This window comes from Eurytemora carolleeae, unplaced genomic scaffold (genome assembly GCF_000591075.1).
Source record: "Eurytemora carolleeae unplaced genomic scaffold, Eaff_2.0 scaffold685, whole genome shotgun sequence".
Lineage (NCBI taxonomy): Eukaryota > Metazoa > Arthropoda > Copepoda > Calanoida > Temoridae > Eurytemora > Eurytemora carolleeae.
In genome coordinates this window covers 64,891-84,355 of record NW_019396592.1, presented here as the reverse complement: position 1 = coordinate 84,355, position 19,465 = coordinate 64,891, and the positions used below count along the sequence as shown (strand labels likewise).

At 31.2% G+C, this 19,465-nt stretch overlaps 1 protein-coding gene across 1 annotated transcript in view; it reads left to right on the top strand.

The window, feature by feature from the left end:
• Nucleotides 1-19,465, top strand: part of LOC111706016 (teneurin-a) — a 102,610-nt gene that overhangs the window by 34,998 nt on the left and 48,147 nt on the right. The window contains exons 11-18 of the mRNA XM_023478751.1: nucleotides 114-194; nucleotides 2,897-2,974; nucleotides 3,976-4,103; nucleotides 4,526-4,603; nucleotides 7,790-7,892; nucleotides 13,748-13,841; nucleotides 14,110-14,210; nucleotides 19,171-19,265. Coding sequence (XP_023334519.1) covers nucleotides 114-194; nucleotides 2,897-2,974; nucleotides 3,976-4,103; nucleotides 4,526-4,603; nucleotides 7,790-7,892; nucleotides 13,748-13,841; nucleotides 14,110-14,210; nucleotides 19,171-19,265 — 758 coding nt within the window. The remainder of the gene's footprint in view (nucleotides 1-113; nucleotides 195-2,896; nucleotides 2,975-3,975; nucleotides 4,104-4,525; nucleotides 4,604-7,789; nucleotides 7,893-13,747; nucleotides 13,842-14,109; nucleotides 14,211-19,170; nucleotides 19,266-19,465) is intronic.

Here is a 19,465-nt window from a genome sequence, read left to right as displayed (position 1 = left end):
TGATTAATCAATTAATCAATTAATCAATTAATTAATAAATCAATTGATCTATTAATCAATTAATCAATTAATCGATTAATCAACTAATAAACTAATCAATTAATCATTTTTAGATTCTGAGTTTAATCCTCGGCCCCGTAACCAGCTTCCTTCCGTAAACCTGATTCCTGATCAATGGCTGAAATCAAGTCTAGGAATTCACAAACATCAGCAAAATCATTTATTCTAATCAAATAGTCTGAAAGTTTATAATATCTCAGGTTAGAAAAATAACAAAGAAGAAGTTAAATTTTGTATTGATTCAATTTAAGACAAAAATGTCACTGAAAACAGTTTTTAGTGACCGAATACAGCTAGCTCTGGCTAGTCCATGGGGAAGAGCCTTTATGTTGTAAACATTTTCATTTCAGTATGAATTCCTCAGAAGAACTGAGTTTTGTCACAATCTCTGATTTTTAATTCTTAAATCTTTGAGTTTTGTTAGATCTATTAGGCGAAGTTTGAAATATTTAAGGTTTATTTACACCATCCAGTTGCAAAGATATAGAAATTATCAAAGTCATACATTAGATAGTATAAACAACGTTTAAAAATCTATCTTGGAAATAGAAAATCTTGGAAATGGTTTAACTTTACAAGCTTTGAGTAATATTCAATGAGTATGTAGAAATGATATCAACCTAACATGAAAGCAAATATATACTGTAGATAAATAGATATGAAATATATAGATATATAGGGGAATGGGAATATGGCAGATTTGACTATTATTTGAATATGTTAATATCGGTTCAACATACATTTACCAATACACTCATATAACAGTGCTTCAATATACCTAGCTTCATTTCATTACATAATACCTCCTTTATGCTATAGGAACTTGAGAACTGAGAAGAGAAACAAAGACATTATCAGGGGGGGATACACAGTCTGAGCCCCCCCCCTCCCCCGTATAAAAAGGTTCTCAAGCGGCTGCCCCCACCCCCCAAAAAAAACTTAAAAATATGCCCCTTAAAAGGGGGATTGGGTCTTTATACACATCTCACTGTGATGTTTTAGAATAGCCCCAGAATTAGCTTTATCAAACCCCAGTTCATGAAATTACTGTTTACAATTTTTTGTATATTTACGCAAAAGCATTGAGATAAGTTTTTAAAAAGAGGCATTGAGGTTTTAACAGATATTTCACGTTCAATTAAAACTGCCATTTTGATTTGAAAAATGCGTTTGACTTCACAGAGGTATTACAAAGTTTATTAGGAAATAGTGATCTTTATCTTTTATGCTAAACTAGACATGCAAATTTTTGTATTAAACAATTGTTAAACAAATTGTGCGTAAAAATCAATTTTCAGACAATGGTTGATAGGCTTTTAAACTTCATACACTCTTGACAAAACTATTCAATTGGCCCTAGTTTTATACTGGTGTTGTCAAACAGAAACCATTGATGTAAATGATATAAAAAATTATCTTCAAATGTAATTGCAATTTGCAATTTTTTTTATACTCTTTAAAACCTCACTTACATCTGAGGTGAATGATAAAGTAAATAAAGTTATATTTAAAACTGAATAAGTTTGTTCATTTAAATCGAATTTCAAATTTGAATCTTATATTTAACAAATATATTAGAATTTTCCAGGAGTATAAAACAAACTTGTAAGAGAATTTACGATTGATCGATAGAATGAGTGTTCACAAAAATAAACCTGTCCCCTTTTCCCTTTCCCTCTATAGAAATAGGGTTAAATAATAATATATCTCGCCTTCAATTCGAGTAGAAATAGCCAGGAAAAAAAATTTAATTAAGTTTTTTTTCAGAAATAAATAAATCAATTAATCAATAAGATAAATAAACGTGTAAAAGATACCGTTGTGAATCTGGTATGGGACATAAGAACTCTTTAAATAGATAATTAAAAAGAAAAGGAATAAATTGAGTTTTGAATTGGAATTATAGAGATCACCGATGTACACTTGTCCCTAGGGGAAACGGGAATTGACTTTGACAAACCCGATAAATTACTGAAGCAATATATAGATATTCTTGCCTCTTTTATATATATATATTTATCTAATATATATCTCGATATAAAGCTATATATAAACTAGAAAATAGAATGTCCAAGGACCGAATTTAATGAATGAATGATTCAAAGTTAAAAATTCATGAATGTTTAAATCGATGATTCAGGATTTGAACAGGTGGTAGGTAGTTCAGCGACCTCTCTGATTATTTAATTAGGTCTATAATTTTACATTTTTAATTGTAATCTTGCATTTTCTCTTTCATTAAACCATTCGACCATTTTTTGAAAACCGAACGTGTTCAAATCAGAAAAATAAAAAAAAATTTACATTTTCAACTATTTATCAAAAGAAAAAGATGTTTTTAATGTCTGAAATCTTTGAATCTCTGATGTCATGTATGCAACCACATTTATATATTTCAAACCAAGAAATATCCTTTGTTTACATTCCTCCCGGAAACTGCAGTACACTTTTACGGAAGTTTCTTAACTTCCTTGGTTCAAGCAATTTATCTGGTAAGATAAAATAGTTATGAAAATAGAGTTTGGTGAGGGAAGGAACCCCTGGCCGCCATGAGCCTCCGCACTGCAGACCGAGCCTTCCAGATCTGCTATACAGCACAAGACTCCATCATACAGGCTCTTACTGGCCTGGCACATCTGGGAGGCTTTAATGCTGTAAAGCGGAGGCTCATGGCGGCCAGGGGTACCCACCCTAGTTAAATGCAAGTGTTCACTTTCTTTATTCCAATTTTTCGGTGTGAGGAGGTGAGTTGGATCCGTAAACTTGGATCCTAGGCAACACTTAAACTGAGTAAAAATTAAAATATATAATTTTTAACCATGTTTGTGGAATTCAGAACCTTTCTCCTTCTGGAGTGGTGAAATGGAAATCCTTACACAATCCTTTTATTACATCAACATTACTGCACTAACAGGTACATTACAGTGCTCCCAATCAAACTTGTCCAAAACCTGTATCTTGTCCAAAACATGAAATTCATCTAAAATTAGGTATATTGCAGTGGTCCCGATCAAACTTGTCCAAAACTTGTATCTTGTCCAAAACATGAAATTCATCTAAAATTAGGTATATTGCAGTGGTCCCATTCAAACTTGTCCAAAACTATAATCTTGTCCAAAACTAGAAATGTATTCAAAATTAGAATCTTGTTGGAAACAAGAAATTTTTCAAAGCTGGAAATTTTGTCCCAAACTAGAATCTTGTCCAAAACTAGAATATTGTCCAAAACTAGAATCTTATCCAAAACTATAGAAACTTGCCCAAAACTAAAATCGTTACCAAAATTATTGGAACTTGTCCAAACTAGAATATTGTCCAAAACTAGAATATTGTCCAAGACTAGAAAGTTGTCGAAAACTAGAATCTTGTCCAAAACTAGAAACTTGTCGAAAACTAAAAACTTGTCCCAAACTAGAAACTTGCCGAAAAACTAAAAATTTGTCCAAAACTAGAAACTTGTCCAAAACTAAAAACTTGTCCTAAACTAGAATCTTGCAGAAAAACTAAAAACTTGTCCAAAACTAAAACCTTGTCCAAAACTAGACCCTAAAACAACACTAGAAACTTGTCGAAGAAAAAATGAGGCCTTTAAAACTGTAGAATAAGAACAAGAATGCAATTTGTAAGTGTAATTAATGTTTTTAAAATGCATATAGCTTAGAAATTAACTTATTTAATGAATTGGGTCTGTGTGCACTGCACAATTGATGTGTCTTATGTTCATCAGATCCTGTCTATAAGTTTCAAGCGTTGATTACAATCTTTTTTATTGTTCGAATAAAAGCTGAATTTTAACGGTTCAAAATATTTTTTTATGTTATGCAAAGAAAAACTGACCATTATAACTCTATTATTTTTTATTGTTTTTAAAGTTTAAACTTTTTTATTGAAGGTTTTCACCATCTTTCTTTGCAGGGGGCAGAAATGTGGCAGTGTACGGAAAATATGGCAGCCTTCCGTCCATCACTCAACATGATTTCTCGTTTTTTCTAAACTCTGGTTCAGGGATTGATCCAATGTTCTCACACTCGGAATACCTGAAGGAACTAATCAATCAATCAATCAATCAATTTGGAGAAATTGTTTGTGTATGCCTTGTTTACTTTTAAGGTTTGTTATTGTTGAAATCTCTGAAAGAATTGAATACGCTTTTTGCTTTTTGCTTTTATAGAATCTCATTTAACTTTGATCGAATGTCTAAAAATACTCGGCCATTCTAATAAAGGAATTGACCCTTTGTCACACACTCTGATTTTCTTACCTTTATATTGCAACCCAATGTCGTTTGACCTTAGATATTTCAAACTATGAATTTTGTTTGATCAAATTATCTAAGCTTGAAATATCAAGATATGGAAATTAGAAAATTTAATTTTGTTGTGAAAAGACTTTATTAAGAAATCTCTTATATTTACTGTATTGCACTCTACAAAACTTGATTGATAAATTGATTGATTATGGTTAGGTTGGAAACTGGTTTTTCTCCGTATACAACGACGACCAGTCCCGCTTAATATTTGGTTTGGTTATTGCAAAACAAAAGGAAAATGGCGCAGAAAAATGTTTATCATTTTCTAAATTCAAGGTTGCCCCATGAGTATCATACTTTAATGACGACCTGAACGTCTTTTATAGATCAAAAAGTGTAAATTCCAATCTTTAGCGTTCAGAAAAAAGATGACAAATGTGTCAAAGGAATAAAACAAAATCATAAGAGCAAAAGTGTCACAAAAATATTTCGAGAGAAAAAATTTTACGCGAACCTTCATCTTAGACGTCATTTGTGAGAAACCTTTAAAATTTAACTGTACCAAAGAAATATGTATTAAAAAAAATGCTGCTATTGTGGAAGAGCGCGCTGATATCAAATAAAATTTGAATTGAGACCCCCCCCCCTCCCCACTTCTTTCCACTCCTTTCTGATTAGGGTTACGTTATAGTTGATTTGCCTTAATATTAACATTTAACGAGGAAATATTGGGAAACATGACACGGAAACTTTTCAATCCGATTTTATGTTTATTTCATAAATAATATTTGCGAACAAAATTTGTGCGAAATTTCGCGCAAAAATGAGATTTTTGAACAAAATTTTGATTTTCAAGAAGCCCAAAAATGCAAAATTGTTGCGCGCTATGGCAAAAATGTACAGGCAAAATGCGCAATAAACGATTTTTAAACAATTTGAAATTTGATGCATGGATATAGAATTGAATAGATTTATCAAAAGTTTTAAGGATTTAAATGATTAAAAATTTTAATATGTTAAACTTAGTCTGCTTATTAAAAAGTTTCCATTTCTAAGCACCTGGTGTAAGGTTAAGTTTATTATTAATATTCAATATTTTTGAAGCATAATGTGTTTACCTAATCAATACTAATAGAAGGGGTACACAGTACAAACATGTTACCTTCTTACATCAAGAAATTTAAAGAGAGTGTCAGGCAAAAAATAGTCATTAATATCCATTATTTTCTCTTTAAAAATTGATCATTTCAATACTAGTTTCTCTAGCGGTGACTATCAGACTATCAGACTTAAACACTTTTTTGGACAAACGTAAGAATATGTTTTTCAACTTTATTGATCAGATACCGGTTTAAAGGGTATATTTGTGAATCGGACATGCCACTTAAAGGAAGTGTTCAGGAAAAATAAAAGGGGGTATAGGCTTACGTTGAAAAATAAGCGCGTTTGATCGCTACTAATCTTACTTCTATCTGTAGTGTCTATAAGGAGTGAATTGTTTAAAACGACTTTTGCTAAAGAACGCAGCGTCCCTACAAATTCAAAAGTTGCAACATTCAACTCGGTCGTAAAATAATCAATTTAATTCCAAACAAATCATTCAGATATTACAACCAGTAATCATTGATCATTTTTCGACGCATTCGTAGAAAGTTGATATTTCATAATATCTTTTTTTATGATCTGATAGTTACTTTGAAAACATTTATTCCTGTTTCGAGGATTTGTTATAATGAAGACAACATTTTCGTATTTCCAGGAATGTTCGAATATCCAGCGCCAGTGAAATATTATTTAAAAAAACAAAATCAAAAATTCTGAAAACGTATCCAACCCCAAAGTAGGAGTTTTGAACGTCGAATTTGCGCTCAAACTCAGGATTTACAGATCTTTAAAAAGTTTAATATGTCTCAAATGAATCCGAAAGAAGTTTTCCACAACACTGCATACTCAGTTCAACTACCTCACATAGCCGGTCACTCCCTTTAAACATTGTGATTAGTGATGCCCAATATACAACGGTACTTCTTCAAGCTCAGTTTGATCCATTTCTAAAATGGATTATTTTCAATTGGGGTTTTCCTTTAAAATTGACACTATCTTCCACATTTTTGATCAGATAAAGGGTTCGAGGGTACCGTTGTGAATCAAATATTGTCACCTTTGAACGGAGGGTCATTTGTAAATTATGCTTACAAGTTACAGTCCCTTTAGTATCATGCCTTATTCATTTATATGGAAAATCTAGTTCTTTTATAATGAAAAATAGATAAGCAGGGGACATGAGTTAAAAAACGGGTTTATGATTACTACACTAAGTGTTCGTAATGGGCACAAATTCAAAGATCGAGTTTTATATATGTACTAGCTGAAAATTTAAAAAAAGTTTTGAAAAAAATAATAATAAAAAAAATATATTGAATAACAAATTCGAATTTTTTTAGCCTATAACACCCCCTGGCTACCCATGAGTGTCCACAAAAAAATTCAGCCCAATCGGTCTAACCGTTTAGCCGGCTATAGACAACATATATATATATACGAATGTCTTGTTTTATTACATAGATATACATAAAATACAGTTTTGTTCTTTGATTAAAATTTGAAATACATATACGCTTGAAGATGATAACGTTGCAGATTTTGATCGTTAGAAATGGGGGAAACCGCGTTTAGGAACTTATGTCCCCTGAAAAGTGTGGAAAAAGTATGTTTTCCACAAACTACTAACAAGGTAGAATTCCAAGATATTAATAATAAATAATCTTCTAACCAATATCATATAAACCAATAAACCTATAGAGCACGGATACATACTTTTCATTTTATATTTCTGGTTTTATATACAATAGAAAGACAGTTATATTTACAAAAAGAGACTATGCCTGAATCTGGAAAAATGTGTTTTTTACTTAAAGAGACAGTCGGCGAAACTTCACGTTATCGAGCTAAAATGATGAAAATATTATTATCTTTATTTTATCTAACTGAAGTTATTAGTTTCTCTTAAAAGGGAAATGCGTATTTATTTAAACACGGTGGTAGGCGATTATATCAATATAATGAAGACTACATTTTTATTTAAGCTTAATTGTTAACACGCTTTTTTCGTATTACAAGTTTACAAGTGATTAAAGAGAAGCTTTTTAAATTGATATTTTCTTTTTGTTTTCATGTGTTTGTGTATCCCACACTCCTCTGCCGCTTTAGTACTTGTACTGCATTTACGGCACAGTCCAATGTAGGGCTGCAAAGGTTGGCCCGGCTCGGATATTCAAATGCACACCGGTGGGGCCTGATCCATGCGTTTTAAAAGCTTGATATAAATCAAAATTGAAATCGAAAGTTGTCTTCATTATATTGATATAATCGCCTACCACCATAGAAAACTGATGAAGGTATCCTATGTGAATTAGACAAAAACCTCTTTAAAAAATGTCGTCTTTTTAATCTTGATTTTAATCTGCGCTGGGTTTAAAGGAACGCGGCAACGACTGCGGGAACAGCTGTAACGGTCACGGATCCTGTATAGAGGGAAGATGTGTGTGTACAGCTGGATGGACCGGACCAGATTGCTTAAATAGTAAGTTTTTTGAGTTGTTTTTGTCTTGTATTTGTGTAAATAGGTTTTACGAGACAATATCATACAATATAATAGACAGGTATTTTCGTAGATATGAATACAATGAAGAAAAAAGAGAAGCTGTCAATTAACAGCTTCTCTTTGTTTACTGGTAAACTTGTAACTTGGAAAAACCTTGTTAAAATAAAAAAATTAAATAGAACAGTCGTCTTCATTGTATTGATATGAAAGCCGACAACAGTACTCTTATACTTACATTATTCGAAATGCTACAAGAACACTGACCATGTGCTTACTCGTACCAGCCCGTCTAGCATGTAGTTGACCCATAGCGTTTCTGCAACAAAAGTAAGCATGCGCGCTGTTTTACACTACAGTTTAATATCATATTTCATATCATTGCTATGTGTGAATTCTTCCCTTCATTGCCAAGAACCTTACGAAGGAATTGATAGCTCACACACATCTATAATTTTATATAATTATATAATATTATAATTATATAATAAACATCTATAATTTTCTAACTTTTTAAACTTTGTCTATTTTATCTAAAAAATATTCATAGTTTGAAATATCAAGGGGTCGTCAGAGCGTTGTAAAAACTTAGTTTCTTGACAATTAATTTTTAAGTTTTCATAATGTTATCTTTTTATCTAAATAAATGTCTTTCTTTTTGTTTTGTCTAGAATATATCCTTCAGCTAGATTTTAAATGTCAAGTGTGTTGGGATGTTTTACGGAAAATATTGGAAAGCAAGTATAATGGATTTCACTTTTTTCTACAATAGGAAAGGTTTTAGAGGAAAGGTTTTTTTAAAACTTCATTAAAGTTTCCTAGACTATTACAGAGATATCCAAAAAGATTAAGAATTTGGATTTATTTTTTACGTTTTTAAATAAAAGCATGACACAAATCTAAAAAGGATTTTTTTATCTTGTACATTTTTCAGGTCTTTGCATGTACATTTTTCAGGTCTTTACATGTACATTTTTCAGGTCTTTGCATGTACATTTTTCAGGTCTTTTCATGTACATTTTTCATGTTTTAAATGTACATTTTTAGGTCTTTGCATGTACATATTTTAGGTCAATGTATGTACATTTTTCAGGTCTTTTCATGTACATTTTTCAGGTCTTTACATGTACATTTTTCAGGTCTTTGCATGTACATTTTTTAAAGCAAAACCAAATTTCACATGAATCATTTAATTGTTCTAAAAATACTTTTATGTTAAACGAAAAATGGTGGCGATTTAAGGTTTTGGCCACACTAAAAAAAACTTTTGTACAATACTGAGATTTGTTCAATCACGAAGTAATATTTCTTAAATCCATAATATAATATGTAATATATTGTGATGATATAGAACAAAAAGTATTTTTACAACTGTTCAACACAATTTATTACACAACTTTTTATCCTAGTTGCCCACTGTGCAATAATAAGTGTATTTTTATCCTAGTTGCCCACTGTGCAATAATAAGTGTATTTGTCCTATTTATTAAACAATTTTGTTTATAAGAGACGCAACTTATGTAACCCTTCGTTTATAGAGAGGCATTGTCCGATTCACATCAGTACTTTTATAAACCCTTCACTGATTAACAATAAAGAAGAAATCGTCGTTTTTATATCTTTAAAGTGTTTTTTTAGGACAGTTTCCTTTATTGCCTTCGTTGGTCACTTTTATAAAAGGAAAAATTGAAAATGATTTTTTTAAAACTAGAAATACAGTAATATATCATTTATTCATTAACAAAAAAAATTAAAACGGCATCCAAAAAAATATTTTATATTGGTTCCTATATTTTTTAAAAGACATTTTTTAAAGTTGAAAATTTGTTTGGAATTTTAATCTAAAAATAAGCTGCTAGCAGGAAAACCGCAAAGTTGTTGAACTTTCCTCCGCTTTGTTTGCCCCGAACCCGGAGCATAAAGATGTTTTCCTAGCCTAGGGATATAATTTAGATTTTAGGCTTAAAGGCGAGGGTGGCGAAACGCAAAAGAGGAATTAAAGGGACTGTAGACGTAATTTTAAATGATCTTGTTAAAAAAGAAAGAATGGCACGACGGTACCCTTAGTCTACATATTGTCGTTTTACTATTTTACAAACCCCATTCAATTCTGTCCATTTCCACCATTGCTGCAAAATATCCGCAAATGTTACAAAGCTCATGCTTGGTCATTTCGGACCGTCTACAGTTTACAGCTTTAATCTAATATGAAATCTATACATTTTCACATTACCAACATTCTAAACTTTTAACTTTTTTTAAATGTCAGACTAAAAAATGATCAAAAAAGATGGATTTTCTTTGTTTCGATCATAAACGTAATATTTAGCGATTAAAAATAAATGAAAAATATCTGTGATGGTGAATTCACGATTTAAAGGACCGTGGACCTAAATTAAAGTGATTTATATACAGGACCTAATTCAAGATGGCCCCGGTACCCTTGAAATGTTTACCTGAAAGAAAAGAGACAAATATTCTTATTTTTCTCTCGGAAAATAAATGATTTTTAAATTGCGACTTTCGGACTTTATGATCGCGACTTCGGATACATGTATAATGCATGTCTTTAAATAATATCTTCTACATCATCAACAGCTTAAATAAAAGCATAACAGGTGAATTAGAAATGTAGTTCTTTAAAGTGAATTTCACGAGCAATTACGTGGACAGTCCCTTTAAGTTGGCAAATTTAATATATTCATATTATATTTTGATTTGACAATATTTCCCGGTTTATATTTGTTTATATATAATATTCTGGAGTAGACCATAGTCCATAAAAAAGTAAACATAACAAAGAAACAAGATAAATGTCAACGTTGTCCATAATTGATAATGATATGATATGAATGTAATGCAAGGAAAGTTAATTGCGGTTGCGTATACTCTGAGTACATATTGAAACCAGTTTTCTCTGGGCGGAATTTGTAAACAAGAATAGATGCCTCAATGTTCGTTTAGTATCCGAGGAGGTTAATAAAAAGCATTGAATTTTGATAATTTTGATAATTCACATAACAGTTTCCGATGACCAGAATATTTCATTGATTTTATTATGTGAAAGTTGGATCCCATGCATCAGGCTTTGACATCCGTCTTGTGGTTACATTACCGCCCAGTGACAGTACACTGCAGTACAAAGGATGCGTACACCTCTGAAATAACTTTCCTTGCATTAGTACCTTGATTTTAGTTGTATTATTAAACTTCCCGAAATAATTTCTTAATTACGTTATTTTTTATTTAAATTATGAACAATATTACGAATGAAATGTTCATAACTTTGAAATGGTTTTGGTAGTTTTGCCTTTTGGCCCGGCGTTGCCTGTGGATTTTAATAAACTCTACGGAATTTCTTTTTCTAATTTTGAAGAAAGAAATTGAAAATGAAAGAAATCGAATTTTGTCCAGCCGTTTGGGTGGCAATAGCCAACATATTAATATGAGTGAAATATTATATGGATAATAAATGATGAATATATTTATCTATTGAAGACCCAGTTCAAATTCAGCCTATACTGCAGTGTGTTAATGTGGATAATATTTTAATTTCTATCCAGCGTCATTTGCATCAGACGCACTTAACTTAATTAATTGTTTATCAAGTTATTATAAAAAAAAACTTATTTTAATAAGTTCCTAATTTTGCTTTGTTAAATCTTGGTGAGGATTCAAACAACTAGCCGAACATTTTGTCATCCAACGATTCAAGATTAAATTAATTCCTTTTGAAAATCCAGTGTTCGAACTTGGATCTCAGGTTTCCAAACGGAATTCCTTTGCGCATGTTATCGAATTGCGCGGAATTACGCGGAGTTTCGTGGAGTTTACAGGGTTCGCAATTGCGCAGAAGTTAAATCCACTTGCTTTGGAAAATGAACCCAGCTAAACCAAACCAAATGAACCCAGCTAAACCAAACCAAATGAACCCAGCTAAACCAAACCAAATGAACCCAGCTAAACCTAACGCTTCCGTCCAAATTGAAGTGTGATAAAAGCCTGATGCTGTTTCCTTTTATTGTGTTTATTGCATTATCCTTAGTAATGGAGCAGGGGGGGGGGGATATCCTGTATCTACATTTCTGTCTACTTAACTAACTATTTTCTATCTATATATCTATATCTATTAATATATTTATCTATCTATCTATCTATGCATCCATTCATTTTTTTATCTATCTATCTATCTATATTTCTACCCTTTTATCCATATATCTATTAATCTATCTATCTTTTATTATATCTATCTCTATGTCTATCAATCAAAATATCTATCCATTCATTTATCTATTTATCTATCTAACTAGCTATCTATTTATAAATATATATCTATGCCTTACTAAAATCAATACCTGGAGCGTGTTCAGGAATCTGTTTGTTGTCCAATGTCCAGCTTTAGATAATAAAATTAGATTACTCCATGAGACAATATATAAAGCTACAAGTGCATGGAACAGGGGTTCTATCTATCTATCTATCTATCTATCTATCTATCTATCTATCTATCTATCTATCTATCTATCTATCTATCTATCTATTTATCTATCTATCTATCTATCTATCTATCTATCTATCTATCTATCTATCTATCTATCTATCTATCTATCTATCTATTTATCTATCTATCTATCTAAATTTTTATCTATGGACCTATTAAAATGAATAGACAGGTTAAGAGTTTGCTTTCATAAAATAAATATGACTGACGTTGATATTTCTGATCAATACATGAACTCTGTAGATTAAAGTCTTTATTGACATGGTATCGTGACATATCAAAGCTTTTTAAAAGCATTATCCTTCACGTCTTTTATATCTTAGAAATCTAAAATATTTTCATTTTCAAGCGTTTTAAGTGTATTTGTATAGATTGATAAGTACAACATTTTTCAATTTCAAAATGGAAACATTAAAATTGCTCTTCTATCAGACATTTTACAAAACGTCCTTTCTTAAAGGAACTTTCTTATAAAAGGAACTTTCTTAAAGTAACTTTCGCGTCTTAAAATAGTTTTAACCACTCTTGTATGCTGAGTCCATTAGCGCCTGATCAAATCAAGGTTCAGACATGTTGTCTGTTCTGAACCAATAGAAATAGTAAAGCGGTAACATCTATCTTTCTATCTATCTCATTATCCAATTAGAGATAAATCCTTATATCGGCGCTACAACAGTTAATGGAAATATTTACTTCTACTGAAACTGTAGGGTAACGGACCCTTCATTTAAAGAGAGGAGGCTTGATTCACAACGATACCCTTGAAACCTTAATCTGATCAAAAATATGGATGACAACGTTGATTTCTGGATTCAAAATTCAAAAATATTTTATTATCGAATAAGTTTCCCACTGTTTCTAAAGCAAGTCACTTTACTAAAGAAACCGCAATCGAAAATGAACTTTTTTCCAAAAGAAAAAGATGTATTCATAATTTATATTTGATCAAAGGTGTACATTTGAATATCCGAGCCAGGCCACCCTTTGCGGTTCTAGTTTGAACTGTACTGCCAATGTACAATTACTAAAGCAGCTGACCTGAGTGAGGGTACCATTATGAATCGGACACTACAATTTTTAAATCGACAAGCGTGTCTAATCAACCAATCAATCAATCCATAACTTGATTATGCAATAAATTATTCTGTTAATCGATCAATTTATAAATTATTTATTGAAATAGTTAATCAATCAAATAATTAATAATTCATCAAAAAAATAACTAGTCAATCAATCAATCTTTTAACCTATCAATTAATCAGTCAATCGACTAATAAATGAAGTAATAAAACAAAGAATTTGTTAGTTAATCAGTAAATTAACCTTTGTTGTGTAGGGTTGTGTCCTGTTGTGTGCAGTGGACATGGAGATTATGGAGGAGGGTTTTGTCATTGTCATCTGGGCTGGAAGGGAGATGAGTGTAATCTCAGGTAAAGGAATAAATTGTGTCCAAACTATGTATGAATGCCAATCACAGGATAAGTTAGGCAGATATGGCATACATTGTATTTTTAAGTTGTACTTTCAACCAAGTTTATAGGAACCTAGCCAATCGGACAAGAAAGAGATGATTAATTTGGTGTACCGTCCCGTTTTCCCCTCTATAGTCTTGGGATTATTTAATGACGTCGTCTTTACAGTCTCATTCTTTGTGGGTAACCCTGTATACTTTGAACCTATATATATTTATATATACAGGATGAATGAATGTTCTGTATCTGAATGTGGAGAACATGGAGAATGTGTTGAGGGAGCTTGTATTTGTACCAAGGGCTGGGAGGGACCAAACTGTACAACAAGTAAGTGTTTGAAGGACCAAACTGTAAAACAAGTTGAAATATCAAAACTAAAGTTCATATCATTTTGGTAAAAGAGTTTATCTACTTTTGGTAAAGTCAAAGTTAGAGTGGTTTTGACAGGTACAATTGATTTCTATTAATTGTACAATAAGGTAGAACCAGTACAATTAAAGCCAAACTGCAGTACAATTACAATTAAACCAGTACAAAAAAGTGGATCCAGTACAGATCAAGTCGAACCGGTAAATTAAAATTAAACCAGGAAACCTAATTTTAAACCTTTACAATAAAAGTCAAAACCGGTACAATTAAAGTGAAACCTGTACAATTAAAGTGAAACCTGTACAATTAAAGTTAAACCTGTACAATTAAAGTGAAACCTGTACAATTAAAGTGAAACCTGTACAATTAAAGTGAAACCTGTACAATTAAAGTTAAACCTGTACAATTTAAGTGAAACCGGTAAGTTATTTAGCTTCAACGTTTCTATTTTCAAATTATATTTAACCTGTAACTGTAAAAATAAGGGCATTATTATTGCGCAACGCAAAGTTTCCGCTGACTTTTGTCAACTTATTTAACAATATCTTTTGGGCCTAAAAGTCGTCTTTCGACATTAATCTATTCTAGTGAACTCAAGCTTATTTTGAAAGTTCTAGTAAACCTTTGTTTGTGTTTAATTTATGTCTCTCAAATTTTTCGCTTTAAATTTAGAACAATTTAATTTTGATCCCCGATATATATAGAAGAATAATATACCTATAGTTTGAATAATACCAAGGGAAAATATTGAAGTTTTCAATGAAAATATTTCTGTTTCAATTTCATAACAACGTCTACAGATAGGACCCAAGAGGCCTGCTGTTTTGTAACCTTTTGTAAACCAATTCTAACTCGATTCAAAATCTAGCTTTCCATTCTCTATAGCTTTGCAGCCTGATGTAAACCTTTGAAATTTCCAACTTTGACTATTTGATCTCGAGCAGATTATATAGATTGAAATATAAAAGGTCTATGATCAGTCCAGAAAATATTCAGGACTACACTGAAAAAAAGTATTTTCAATTTCGATAGATCAATCTGTCTTAAAAGTACTGTAAGCGTATTTTCCTTTCCATGCAAAGATGGAAAAGCCCTGTTTACAACGGTACCCTTAAAAGCTTTGTCTAATCAAGTATAAATTAGATAATAGAGATATCCATGTTTTTGTTTATTTAAATTCTAAATATTTAATAGTTGTTCTACTAAATTGATTTACGTAATTTCTACCTTTACAAAATTCACAAAAAAAACTTTTCGAGTAAAAAAAGACGTTATCTCCCACATTGTTGATCACATTATAATGTCTCAAGGGTACCGGTGTGAATCGGGCACTGCTATATTTGCATCTCGCTTAAAATATGCTCACAGTCTTTTTAAGTCAAACCTCGCCTGTCTTATCTGTGTAATTTCTGAGATAGATATAATCTATAGTTATATATTGAGATGAAAGGAAGAACTTCTCAGATAATGGATTTATTGATAAAAATAAAGATTTCAGAAAATTTAAAGGTTTATAAAACTAGAATTTACCCTTATTTAAAGGGACAGTAAAGGAAAAATGAAAGGGGGTATAGGCTTAAAGCTAATCACTTTAGCTTTTCATCGAGACCCTTGAGACGCCTATCTGAAGTTCCTAACTCGAGAGTTGATATAAAGCTGTTTCAAACTTGTACGAAAATGCATATATATACAATTTCGTATAGAAATAGTAGGTTTAAACAGATCATGCTCAGAAAAACAGCAACCAATCTGAAAAAGATGATATCCCAGAGAAAGCTAATTGTAATTAAGGTTTACTTTTATATTTGTTGTTTCTATTTTCGATAGATTTCATTCATAATATTATTTTTACGTCCGTATTACTTGACCAGAAATTCCACCAATGGCAGTGCAGTAAAGTGGTCACGTGATACAGGCGGAGACACGTGACCAGTATACTGCTCTGCCATTGGTGATAGTTCTGGTCACGTGATTTAAGTTTCAGATTTTCAAAATTTTACATATACGAATTTTCGTATAATTATAACACAGTTTTATATCAATTTCTCGAGACAGGAACATCAGATAAAACTTTCATGGGTCGCGATCAAGAGCTAAAGTGATTAGCTTTCAGCCTATACCCCCTTTAATTTTTCCTTTACTGTCCCTTTAAAGTGCTCAGAATTTAGAAATATATCTTATATGGCTTTTGGACTGTAAGGGTAAATCCAATTTACCCTCCATGCAAAGCTGGCAATACCTGAGGCCGAACTTAAAGAATATGAGCCGCGGCTTAAATATGGTTGGTTTCACCTAAAATTGTATCAAATGTTTCATGATTTAACCCGGCGCTTAATTTAAACCGGGTTTTGGCGAATTTAAGCCGCGGCTAAAATTCTTTAAATTCGGTCTCTGATTTACTAAGGTACCCTTTAAAACTTTATTTGATCAAAAATGTGGAAGATAACGCAACGAGTTTTGAATTCTGATAATTTTTTTAATGATTCTTTCCAGCAAGAAAACATGCATGACAAAAGTCACTTTTGTAGAGAACTCTAAAATGAAAAAAAAAACAATTTAAAGGAACAAAACATGGATTTCTAATTTATACTTTATAAAACAAAGCTGTTAAGGCCGAGATGATTTTAAGGTTACGGTTGTAAATCGGGCATTGTCATCTCTGCATTGGTGATCAATGGGGAGATGGGTTGTTTGATGAGCAAGATAGACGAGGTCTCAATAAAATGAAACGTCTTTCTATTTTGTATATTACGAATTCAAATCTCTGCAAATTCATTTTGCTTTATTTTTTTTCTAAATATATTTTTTATTGAACCATTTGCGACTAATTTTAGTTTTCTAATTTGCATACCATTGCAGCTTAACGGCGTAGACCTTTGATATGTCATGCACTTTGATTTATGTTAGATTAAATAGTTTGTAATATCAGTACAAAGGTTGCAATGATTTAGAGATAAGAAAATTCGAGTTAGATTTTTTAATTGTATCTCTAAACAGGAAGAGACTGTTGACGATCTGAAAAAATTACTATTTCAACCTAATTGTTTGTTTTTAAATAAAAATATTTTTAGTGGTAAAAACTATGATTACATGGCAGAAAGCATTCTGTTTTATAGAAAACTATACCCATCCCTAGGCTCTATACTCTTGATGGGAGAAAACATTCCATTATATAGAAAACTATGACCATCTCTAGGCTCTATACTCTTGATGGGAGAAAGTACTCAACAATATAGAAAACTATGCCCACCCCTAGGCTCTATACTCTTTATGGGAGAAAACACTCCATTATATAGAAAACTATATACATGCCTAGGCTCTATACTCTTGATGGGAGAAAACATTCCATTATATAGAAAACTATACCCATCCCTAGGCTCTATACTCTTGATGGGAGAAAACACTCCTTTATATAGAAAACTATGTATACATGCCTGGGCTCTATACTCTTGATGGGAGAAAGTATTCCATTATATAGAAAACTATACCCATCCCTAGGCTCAATACTCTTGATGGGAGAAAGCATTCCATTATATAGAAAACTTTACCCATCCCTAGGCTCATTACTCTTGATGGGAGAAAGCATTCCATTATATAGAAAACTATGACCATCTCTTGGCTCTATACTCTTGATGGGAGAAAGTACTCAACAATATAGAAAACTATGCCCACCCCTAGGCTCTATACTCTTGATGGGAGAAAGCATTCCATTACATAGAAAACTATACCCATTCCTAGGCTATATACTCTTGATGGGAGAAAGCATTCCATTATATAGAAAAAGTCACATAAACAAAGCCGGAGAAAGAATAATGGGGAAACTGGGGAATAAAAGTAAGATTGCTAAGAAGCCTTGATTTTTAAAGCCTTTAGAAATATAACATTTTTTCACTGGATCTAATTAAACTTTTTTGTCACTTTAATACTGTTTTTAATGCTTATATGTTAGTGGTGGCTTATCGTCAAACGATGGTTTAATACAAATAATAGGAAATCTGAAAAAGTAAAATGGTGTTTCAAACAGGAAAAACAATAAATAAAATAAAGGCTTCTTGAAAACTAAATAAAAGAATGAAGTGGGGGAGAGGGTATGAATCAAGCAAAAAGTGTATTTCAAAAGAATAAAATTAAAATAAAATTGGAATTTAAATGTCAGCGCTCAGCTGTTTCATTGTGTTAAAATAAGAGGAAATCTACTAAACAACAAAATATTAAATGCAAAAAAAATAAATGTTCGCACATTGTTTGATTTATATTAAAAACAAAAAAGAATTTAAAATGGGAATTGTATTTAGGAATTTATATATAGATAGCTAAATCTATTTAAATATCTTTCTATCTATCTATTTATTTATCTATCTATCTAACTATCTATCTATCTATCTATCTTTCTATCTATCTATCTATCTATCTATCTATCTATCTATCTATCTATCTATCTATCTTTCTATCTATCTATCTATCTATCTATCTATCTATCTATCTATCTATCTATCTATCTATCTATCTATCTATCTATCTATTTATCTTCCTTCATTGTTTTTATAATAACCTTTTGTCAGCCTTATTAGTAGACCCTCTGAAAAAAGTGACGTATGGTATAACTTTACTAAATTAAAGATCCTTAATATTTATCAAGTTTTTATCTATCTATTTATCTATTATTCTATAAACATAGATTTATGTATCTTCATATATAATAGATATATATTTATATTTTTCATATATATGTCAATTAATCTATCTTTTTATCTATCAATTTAACTATAGATCTATTATTTTTTCTTAATATCTATCTACCTATATATTTATCTATATATATATGTCTATCTATCTATCAATCTATATAACTATCTATGTACCTATTTACTTATCTATCTATCTATCCTTATATCTATATATCTATCTATCTATCTAGGAAGCTGTATGGACCCTACCTGCTCCGGGCATGGTAGCTGCCAGTCAGGAGAATGCCAATGTGACCTGGGCTGGAGCGGTCATCTTTGTAACCAGGAAACAGTCAGATCATGATTAATCAATAAAATTAATCAATGGATTAATCATTTGAATAATGTTTTCGGCTTTGTTATCATATTTCAACGAAAACGATAAATTTTACAATTAAGAACATATTTTTTCTTGAAAGCACCATATGTTCATCTTTCAATATCCCCCATCCTCTTTTTTCTTCAAACCATTTCTTCCCCCCCCCC